At 41.0% G+C, this 11299-nt stretch overlaps 1 protein-coding gene across 1 annotated transcript; it reads left to right on the top strand.

The window, feature by feature from the left end:
• Positions 1–1194: 1194 nt before the first annotated feature.
• On the top strand, positions 1195–9399 carry LOC123812169 (cytochrome c oxidase assembly factor 1 homolog). Its single transcript, XM_045828872.1, has 5 exons — positions 1195–1294; positions 2710–2802; positions 5651–5799; positions 7547–7623; positions 8644–9399. Exons 1-5 carry the CDS (start codon positions 1288–1290, stop codon positions 8741–8743), a joined length of 426 nt encoding a protein of 141 aa, XP_045684828.1. The 5' UTR covers positions 1195–1287; the 3' UTR covers positions 8744–9399.
• Positions 9400–11299: the final 1900 nt, after the last annotated feature.

The raw sequence follows: 11299 nt of genomic DNA, 5'->3' as shown, positions 1-11299 counted from the left end.
TAGCTCTGGGTTTCTCCTGGTCATTAGTCTTCACTTGTGGCTGTTTCACATGAAAGATGGGATAGCTGTTCTCTGTGTTGTTTTAAGACATCGTTAACCTCATGCCTCCTGCTAGTTTTAGAAACTACAATCTTATGAGAAGCTCTACAGAGCTCTTGCTCATTGCCCCACCCTGTTGAGGGATCTTTTAAGTTAAGCAAGATCTGACTAATGAATTCTTTGGAGATGCTCTGACCATTTTCATTATTAGACTAAATGGCTTTTCCCAGATTTCATTATTTTAATTGACTTCACACTCTGCTTTGACATTCTTGCATACTATAGAGCACCAGCTGAAACTCTTATAGCAGTTGCAGTATATTTGGGGTTTCAGGTGCGTTTTCTTAGTTGAACAAAACAGTATAATAAATGAATAATGTAAAGGAGCTAAAACTTAACCCTGCCTAATTTTATAAGTTCATCAAAATTCTTTATATACGTAAACCTGGATTCAAGGTAATTTCTGTATAAAACTAGTCAATTTTAGCACTATTCAAGGGTGTGTTTAATTATTAGTTTCCAAAACAAATATCCACATGAGAAACTTTTTCTAACAGGCCTTCTTATGGGTTAATTTACCTTCACATTCCAGAAATAATAGGTAGACAGTTGTTATTACTCTCCATATCCTTGAAAGCAGAGAAGCAGATGGTAAGAAGGTACTTTGATTCACAGATTCAGCCACTGGAGGAACTAGCATTAGGTCACATCAAGGACTTTGTTTTTTAAAGAAGGTAATAAAAATCTAAGGTTAAATGTGCAGGGCATAAATACTTATGGTCATCTTTTTCTTTATCTAAACTTGGAATTTCCATATCAGCAAATTTTTTTTTTTTTTTTTAAGAAACGTCAGTAAAGGTAAAGGAATTTTTCTCACCTAAGGTAAGGATGCCCGGAAAGAATCTGATTCACAGATGCACTTTTTTAGTTTTTGTTTTTAATTGGTTGTCAAATTTTAGAATTTAGGCAATTTTACATAAAAGACTTTTGGAAAAATTAAAAGGCTCGTCTAAATCTGGCCCAGATATCTGCTCTCATTTATGTGACTTTTCTAGCTCTGTGGGGTTTTGAATTGTGACCCCTGATATAAACCAGTATCTTACTCTGTTTTATGGTTGGGTATTTTATAGAACGATTCAGATCCAGGTTTGAGCCTGTTTAAATAGTCTCCAAGAAGGAGTATAATTGGACACATCAAGGCCGACATGCTACTCCTAGTCCTGCCTGGGCCTTCATGGGACAAGAGTTATGTGGGGTGGGTATAGTACTTGAATTTGCTAAGCTAGCTCCTCTCTATCTGTTCATTCAGCCTGAAAGTCATAACCACAGTTTCCTCATCCTGTTAGGAATGATAGATAGTAAACCGAAGTACAGAGAAGGGAGACATGTTTTAACCCACTAACTCAGCAGTCCTGAGCCTGGTCTGATAAGATTACCAGGTGTTCTGAACATCACAAGAAATATCATAACAGCATAGGAGGAGAGGAGCTCTTGAAATTCTGTGTGTGTCATTTCCACTATCTAAGAAAGAAAGCCTTTGATACTGTGTATTCATCCCAAGGTCTAGAAGGAGGAAGAGGAGAGGGTCCACAGCGCCCAAAGAAGAAGCTCATAAAATAGCTTTAGTTAATTGCTTGCCTCTGGTCACTGTCTGTTTTAAGAGGGGGGTCCCTAGTGCTAACAGAAAGAGCCCATAAATATCTTTGGGTAACTGCCTCAACTTTAATTAACTGCTTCCTATTATGTATCTGTTTTACAACAAGTGACTGACTAAATGTGTACTGGAGCAAGATAAGAATTCTGGGCTAACCCTCCACACATACCTACATTTAAGTGGTCACATACCCCCAGGGGAAGCTGGCACCACCTTTACCCACCAATCAATGTGTAACTCCCTGACACCATCCCATTAACTATCTAGTCCTCAGGACAAAGGACCTGATGCCTTGCTGCCCTTGCTTTTGCCTGTGCCCTTCTCTTTCACTTTAGCAGGGCCCACTCTCTTCCCTGAGGACATACTAATAAATCCTCCTTGCATGCTAACTGGCTTGCTGATCTGGAATTCTTTACTGTGTCAGCAAGAAGAACTGAGTTTTTCTCACAATAGTCTCAGGGATAGAACACTCTTCCAGATACAAAAGAAAGCAGTCAGTGACCACTTGGGCCCATTTGAAAGCTCACAAGATTAGCTATTGCTGTAAAAGGATAAGCTTCTTTACCAGGTGACATGACACAAAGTGACTTTGCTTCTTGGCTGTACTTCTTGGCTGTGCTTCCAGGGCAATGCAGGACTTGGCATACAGATTGGGTTCTGTCCTCAACTATCACTGCCTCCTATCATGTATCTGTTTTACAAGGAGATGACTAAATGTGATCTGGAGCAAGATAAGAATTCTGGGCTAACCCTCCACACATACCTAGGGCTGTACTGAGTGCTTGCTCTGTGCTCAGCCATCACCTCTATGCCCTGGGTCCTGGATTTGGTCCTTAGAAGGGCACCTTTGCTTTGGCTTCAGAACCAGCCCTGGCATTCCGAAAGGAAGGAAAGAGGAAAGGTGGCCCCTTGCTAGCTTCTTCTTTGCTTTTCTTACCCTTTGGGGCCCAGTCCAGGCAAAGCCCCTTCACACAAACCTGAATCTAACAATAAATCTTTTGTTTTTAAATTTCTAGGAATCAGGATGCCAGTGCCTCTGGGAAAACTGGTATTTTTTACCAGTGTGATGACTAGTGGGGGCTGTGCTCTTGTGTATTACCTTGTACAAAGTAAGTATCCAGCAAACTGCCTGAGGCATGGCCTCCTCCTACCTCTCTTATCCTTGTTCCTCCATCAAAGGAAATACTTCAGATGCTTTCTGCAGAGAAGAAAGTAGGAGAGGGCTATTTCTAGAAACCAGTATATCATTCCATTCCCTGTAGCCTCCTTCTTTTACTATAATCCCAATTTTCTTAGGAACCTCAGTTTCAAATAAAAGGAACCAGTTTGTTTGCACCGGAAGGTTTGTAAAAAGTGGGACAGGCACAGGAGATCTGAGATTTCTGAGATTATAGAGAACTTAGAGCAGGGGGGAATACCTGATGGTTTACAGGTGGGGAAAACTGGCTGTATTTCTCAAGTGTTCTCAGCCTGTTTGCCCTGCCATTCTTTAATGTTGGTGTAGTGAAGGAGGGGACTTGAGCAAGGTATGTCTCTGGTAAGAGTAGAAAATGAAAGGAGAGTCCAGGATGGCAAAATCTTGACAGATGTGGCTTCTGGTCTCACTGCATTGAAATTTGAATTTGTAAAGACAAGCCACAGTTATTGTGAGCAACCAGGACATTTAAGGTCATTTAGTTGCTGCTAGTTGTGAAGCCGTAGCAGTTTTTTTTTTGTTTTGTTTTATTTTGTTTTTTTTCTCCAGAATGACTTTCTTTGAAGCGTCATGAAGAGCCAGCTTGGCTCTTCACCCTGACTCAACAGCATTTTCACTTCCTGCTGGAATGTTAAAATCACCAACAGTCAGCCAAAGAGAACATAGTCACCTCTCCAACCATTCTTTCTGATCTTCTTTCAGTTGGCCCAGAGGCCCTTGAGTTTAGAGCTGACCTAGGAAGAGCATTCCCAGGGATAATTCAGACTGGAGTAGTTCAACATTCCTTCCCTTCTGTCAAAGGAGTAGAGAGGCAAAACAAGACAGGAATGGGTGCCTTTTACAGATTGGGAGATTAACAGCCTTTCCCACTTAGGAAGCTGGAGTCAGCCAATAAACAGCCCAGCTAGTCTTAACAGCCAACTAGTTGAATCTCAGCTCCAGCTTTTGACTAGTTGTGTGCCTTATAGAGGAGTTCACCTTTCTGGGCCTCAGTTATCTGTGTGATGAGTGTTAATATTAGTGTTTATGCATGAACCTGTGAAAATAAACCTCACAACCTGTGAGATGGAGAGAATCATTAAGATATGTGAAATATTGAGAACAATATCTAGGCATGGAAATCCTCAATAAAGTTTAACTGTCTGGACCCAGCATCTGTTACTCCTTTTCCTGTCAAGGCTGGCACATTGTTCACTCCCACAGTGAAACCAGAAAAGTTAGCATTCATGTTGTCTATCACTACCAGAACCAATAAGTAGAGAAAGGGATTGAATCTTTATAGGCTTTTTATTCCAATGGTCAGCAATTTGAGAAGACAGTGGGTTATGTCTCCTAAAAGACCATTGTACATTTCAAGCCAAACTCTTTTGTAAGGAGAAAAAAGTGTAGGTTAAAGGTTTGGAATTCAGGGATAAAGAAGTATAGGATTTTGGGATTGAGGAAAAAGGTTAATTAGATAAAAGCTTCCATTGACAGGTGGTTCTTTATCTGTGTCCTGAACTGTGGAATATCTCTCCCTGGAACACAATACCTCTGATACCACTTGATTGCTTGCTGACCTTCTGGGACACCAATGTGAAATTGCTTGTGGTCTCCTGGAGTCAGGGTGGGTCATATCTTCAGTTCCTGAAACAATAACTTTTTACATGCATTAATTAATTACTAAGCCTATTAACCTTATTAGCCGTTACTTAAAACTAAAATTTTCCAATTCTTGAGTTCCTCCATCAATAGCATCCCCTACAGTTGCATTCCTGAGAAGCAGAACAGGAGGGGTCTTTTCTTTTGCCTCTTTAGGCTCAAAGTGCCTTTCCCTTTCATTTATGTGGTTGGGTATATAAGAGGGAGGCTTTTTCTTGTCAAGCCAAAAACCTTCCTTGAGAAGCCAGCCTACTTTTGTTTCTGGCTATGGTACGTACACCTTTAGGGAAGTGTTTCCTGGAGTTTGCATTATACTTTGGGCTAAGAAAAGTACCTGAAACAAAGCAGGTTATAAGTTTTATCTGCATAAAATGTCTACATAAACCTGTAAACTTGAAAACTAGTATTTTAATGTCCTATTTCTGGCCTGAGGGTTTTCTTGTTAGTGATGTTAGGGTCTATTTTATGCTGGTTTATCAGGATCTTCATCTTAGTGGAAGAAGCAGTGTTTAGAAGTTAGTCATAGGTTCTGGCCCCAGCTCTGCCTTGAACTAGCGTTGTCACTTCTGGCAAATCATGGTATCCTAGGTCTTGAGAACCAAAGGAGCGTTATTGAAGATCTGATCAAACCCTTTATCAGGGGTGTCAAACTCATTTTTACTGGGGGCCACATCAGCCTCATGGTTGCCTTCAAAGGGCCAAATGTAATTTTAGGATTGTATAAATGTAACTACTTCCTAACTGTTAAGGAATTGAAATTATATTAGGCCCTTTGAAGCAACTGTCAGGCTGATGTGGCCCCCCAGTGAAAATGAGTTTGACACCCCCGCCTTAGATGAAGAAATAAGAGATGAAAAAATTGAGGCACAGAAAAGTTAAGTATCTTGTACAGTATCATCTGCCACATCTCCACAGATCCTGATTTTGTAGACTTTGGTTTTAGAGTCTTTAAAATGGATAGTTTAGAGTAGGTTGTCCCTTATTCTTCCATCCATAAATTTCATATTTGTTTCTGTTTCCCTGTGTCACTTGAATTGTATCATTTAACTTTCCATAGAGAGTCTACCTGACCAAGTTCAATAAATAAAAACAAAATTAAAACAATTGTCTTTCCCACTTAGAAACTTTTTCCAGGGCTTCCTATTACCAGTTGGCATTGGAGCAGCTGCATAGCCACTCTGAGGCTCTGAAAGCTCTGGGCACTCCTCTCAACATTCACTATCTTCAACTCACTGACAAGTACAACTTCGTGGACATTGCTGATGCCCAGGTAACATGCTGCCCCCAGAGAACTGTAGGTTAGGTGCCTACTGAAGGAGAGGATGGGGCCACCAGAATCCAGAGAGAGTCTGGGAGGAAGCTGGAGAAAGGATTTGGGATAGGTAAAGCTACCATGTAAAGCTGTCACTAGGGATTACCAGTAGAGGCACAACTGTTCAAAGTTGAGACATTGATCCCTTTGTGTTTGCTGTTATACAAAATCCTACTTACTTCTGCCCTTTTATCACCACCCCTGTTTTAGGTTTTCTTTTAGAACCCAGAAATGCTCAATGTGTGTTTTGTTGCTTGATTTTATAATTCCCTGAGAAGAGCTGTAGTTTGATTCCAAAAATGGAACTCTAAAGAATCACTTTAGTGTGACTTAGGGTATGGAGCCACCATCCCCAAGTCTGTCTTCTTTAAAGTATGTTTAAATAAATGAGACAATTTTGGAAAACATAAATGTGTGTGTACCAAAGCAGTTCTTTCTCTTGGTGGCAATTTGCTGTGGATGAAATATATCATCTTTTAACCCATGAAAGTAAGTACCTTTGCTTGTTACCTGGGGCACAGGAAGTTACCTGGGAAATGCCTTGTGATGGGCTTGTTACAACATTGTGTCCCCTTCACAAGGTTCAAATTCTCTTCAGTTTTCACTGAGAAACAAAAACTATTGCATTCAATACTTTTCTAAATGAGAACTTTAGCAAACACCTATCAGCTCACTCAGGTTCCCAGGCTGATTCCCCAGGTTCAAGGCATGGTGGCATCTGGGCAATACCCATCCACATGTTATGAGTCCAGCCTGTGGTGACTAGTGAAGATGAATAACCAAGATCTTGTCTTTCCCAAACGAGACTATATATTTTCCTTAAAGCCTGTTCTACATGGTCTAGGTCAAAGTATGTACCAATTTGCTGGTAATAGTTTTCTGTTTTAAACACTGGACTTTTTTTGTCTTTTTTTCTACTTTATTATGAAAACTTTTAAACATACAGAAAAAATAATATATGCTGTGGAACCCATATAGTAGCTACCTGGATTCTACACTTAGTATTTTGCTGTATTTGTTTTACTCCATACCTATTCATTTAGCCATATTTCTTATTTTCCACGAACACTTTATTTTCAGACATTCATATACTTTATTTCACACACATGAGCATGTATATCATTTATCTAAAGTTTAATATTTGTTTACAGCCCCATTTTTGAGGTAAAATTTACATTCTGTGAAAGGTACAAATTTAAGTGTACTACTTGATTTTTAACAAATACACTGCAAGCTGTTACCTAGATGTAGACAATTCCCATCACCCTACAATTTTCTCATGCTGTTTCCAGTTGGTCCCTTCTCACATCCTGCAGCCCCAGGAGAGGCAATCACTTTTCTGAGATTTTTTCCCAGTGTACTTTATCCTGCTTTATCCTGTTCTAGATCATGGAATCATTAATTATAGATTGTTGGGCAAGGCTCTTTCACTTAGCATGTTCTTGATATTAACTGGATTTTAAAATAATCATTGCAAGTTCTCAGAGCATTTTGTTTGACACATAAGGTCTCTTTGCCAAATAAGAGGACTGCTCTTGACCTCATCAAACCATTCAAAGAAAGGCAGAACATTTGGAGGAAGCCAGATAGAAAGCCAGGTGAATTTTCCAGGTTTTTTTCACTAGTTTTTATAGGGTTAGCTCTAGAAAGTATCATTCTGTCATCTCTTAAGAGGACAGCAACATATCTCATTTTACATCCACAGTTGAAGATTCCTGTCTCTGGATCCAGATCAGCGGGCCATCTCTATGTTATCTCATCCAGAGATGGTCCCTTTAACAGGTATGGGAAAATGGGTGGGTATGGAGGAATAGAAGAACCTTCTGATGGGAACAATCCTGATTCCCATTTTCATTTGTAGTTACATAATTTTGGTAATATGAAGTACTTTTTCAAAGTTTGAAAAGTTTCACAGCCTGGGCAGCAAGCCAGTGTTTTGGCTCTTAGCTTAGGTCAGACATTTTAACCAATGCAATTTGCTAGATTGTCCACTCCTTACTCTACTGAATTTCAAGAACTTAACAGGTATAGTGTTGGTCTTCGATAATGTTACAGCTTCTAAAACTACTGCCTCAATGATTACAAATAAAGACATGGTTTCCTGTTCCAGGATTATTCGATACATTCTTTATATAAGCTTTCCACCCATTAATTTGTTTTTCTTGTCTGGTTGCCAATAGCTATATTCACTCAGCACTCCTGCCAAGCTTCTCTGAGATGTTAGTTATTTAGCCAGGATGTGTTGTAATTCCCTAGGACAAAAGTGACAGACAGCCCTTAGGCAGCTCCCATGTACCTACCCCTAGGCTCATTGACTCCAAAGCCTGGGATTAGTGGAGGAGTTGGCCTCCACTAATTGAAGGTCAGAGTGAATTAGGAAATGGGGAATAAGGTGCTCCTTCTCTTTCCTGATGCCCCTTCAATTCACCCATCAGCCTTTCACTGTTAAACTTGCCTCAACAATGATGCTGGTTAAATAATGAGAGCCTATAATAAAATGTTAAAACCTTATGTAAACCTAAAGTTATAATAGTGTATAAAATTTGAAGACAGTATTTAAACAACTACAGTTTTTACTTTTTTATTAATTTTAGAAACATTGATTTGCTGTTCCATTTATTTATTTATGCATTCATTGATTGATTCTTGTATCAATCAATGTTCTCTGACAGGGGATCCAACCTTCAACCATGGCATATTGGGACGATGCTCCAACCACCTGAGCTGTCTGGCTAGAGCTTTATTTCCTTTATGACCATGTTATTTGCCAGTGTTTTCTGGGTTACTTTTGGTTTCTTTCAGGTGGCACCTTCAAGAGGTCTTGTTAGAGCTCAAGGATGGTCAGCAGATTCCCATGTTCAAGCTCAGAGAGGAGAATGGTGATGAAGTAAACAAGGAGTAAATACTGAAAAGACCCAGCTTTCTCCAAGCATAGCCTACCCTCATTAACATGTACCTTCCATGACTTTGATTCAGTTTTCCAGCCATCAGGAGGGATGATTGCTGGCAATCAGTGCTGGCATTGTTTTGGAAAATCACTCACACGCGGGGAGATAACAAAGCACAAACTTTATTATCTGGGGGCTCAGAGGGGTTAAATTTCCCAAATTCTCTCAGCAACCTGGGCCTGTTGAAGTTTCCTTTAAATACTTGTTACAAGGCAAAAAGGAGTAGGGGGATTCATTTGCTAAAGCAAGCAAGCATGCAGAAGCGAAAGAAAGGTCAGTATTTTGGCCTTGAAATAACGGTTACCTTCGTAATGTCTGCTATCCAGCTCTTTACCTAAAAATAACTTTTACTCAGCTTTGTCCTGACAAATCTTGCAGGTGTTACAGAGAGCACTGGTTATCAAAGAAGCTACAGAGCATAGAAACTTTTATGGGGCTTTCTTTTCCTGCCACAGCATCTGATAATTTTGTTTTAATTCTAATTTGACCATAAGGAACGCTTTTAAGGTTTTATTTAATCAAACATTTACTCTAAGTTTATAATTATTTGAAAGTTCTCTGTACAAAAACCCAGAGTAAAATCACTAGTATTAATAAAATGTTTCTTGAATTTTGCTTGTTCTCACCTCATTTTGTTTCCTGCCCCAACACTCCTGTCCTGCAGTCATTCAAGGCCAGGCAGGTTCACATGAGATTTGGGCAGACAGAAGAAAATGCCCGAGATGTTGGGATGTCTGTTCTGACAGGCCTTTATTCTGAGGTGGGGCTATCCCCACACAGCACAAGCCATGAGTTGCACTGCGGAAAGTTCCAACCCCTTTATATACTAAGTGCATACAAAGCTGGCTGGGTGTCAGTATAGACTATTACTGGTTATATAACAGATAACAAACCTTGATTCTGCACATGTGGGCCCTTAAGCACAGTTGTAGAAACACTGCTGAGTCCCAGTTCCTGGGATATCTGGGTCTGGAAGCCTGACTGACTCCATTTTCCTTACATTCCACCACTTCAGGGTTCCTCACCATATAATCTGTGTAAGGGATGTCTTCCACAAGGATCCCTTAGCTAGCAGAGCAGAGCCCTGCACCCAAATGCTGCAATAGCAGTACAAGCTGCAACAACATGCAACCAGAACACAAACACTGCTGCCCAAGACAGCAATGACTCACCACCATTCAGTAGTTAAGGATGCCCATCATTCCTGCAGGGGATCACCTGTTAGGTGTTCCATAGCATGGGTCTCACTGGACATCTGGGGTGCACACACAGCGTTCAGCCCTAGCTAGGGCATGTACTTTGCCTTGTGATGCAGCAAGCATGTCTAAGGCCATGCTATTTTATAGGGCAACTTCTCTTGATACACTTCCTCATTTAAGAGGCTCAAGGAATCATGTGTTGCATTTGACACAGGAGCAGTGTACAAAGCCATTATCTCAGCCTTAGTGACTATAGAAGCAGCTTGATGAGAAAAAATGGTTAAATGGGTAGTACCATCAGGAGTATGCTTTACCCAGTATCATGCCTTAAATGCTTCCCAATTGGCTGGTTCATACTTTTTATGAACTCGGACAGGCACATAAGGCCACCCCCATGTACAATGACAGGTCCAATTTCCAGGCAAGTAAGGCCACCCACGTTAGCCATACATCCAGAGGGCCCCAGTGGAACTTGCAGCCCACACATTATTCCATGCTGCCCAGTAATACTTGAGTATGCTTCTGACACAGACCTATTGGAGTCCAGCATACTTGGGCTTGTCTTTTGAAGTTTTCAGTATAGAGCAGGGCTGGTCCAGCCAACTCCATGGTCTCAGCCACGAGCCAACCCGAGTCATCCTATGTGGATTACCCAACTAATGGCCAAGGCTGGTCAGACCATTGCTGCACCCCAGTGTAGATGTTGGTCCAGGTTGTGTTCCACAGGAATGTGCACTGTTCCTCTGGTGTCATAACCAAATCTAATTTGCAATGGAAGCCAGAGAAATGCACCATGGGAGGCCGGCAGCTGTGCTAAGGGGATTCAGTGCAGATTCAGCACGCTGATTGGTTAGCCACTGAGGCCTAGGTATATACCTAGTCAACTAAGGTGTTAGTTTGTACCCTATGGGCAAAAAGACAAAATAGTTACTGTACTAACAATGGCAAATCACAACCTTCAGGCAAGATACAAGCAAGTTTCTGGTTAGTTGACAAGACAGTGACTGGCAGAGGGGGCTTCCCTGGGCACAAATACCATAATTTTCTCACCTTGACTGGGGATCCAGCACCTACTTGGCAATAAGAGTGGAGAAGTCATAATGGGTCATAGGGATATCACAAAGGAGTTGTGGAGAAGTGTTTCATGGTCTGCTGGCCCTGGCTCTGTCACCTTTAAGATTGGGGGCCATGTCCCAATCATCCAGGGTACCATTTGCAAGTTTCTCTCCACCCTTTGTTCCCAAGGGTCAACAAGAGCCACCCAACACATGTGGGGGGCCTTTATCTCCCAAGTCCACGTCCAAGTGGCCA

The sequence above is a fragment of the Phyllostomus hastatus genome, unplaced genomic scaffold, assembly GCF_019186645.2.
Source record: "Phyllostomus hastatus isolate PE091 unplaced genomic scaffold, TTU_PhHast_1.1 phas_scaffold_78, whole genome shotgun sequence".
Taxonomy (NCBI): domain Eukaryota; kingdom Metazoa; phylum Chordata; class Mammalia; order Chiroptera; family Phyllostomidae; genus Phyllostomus; species Phyllostomus hastatus.
This window is presented reverse-complemented; position numbering and strand designations above follow the sequence as displayed.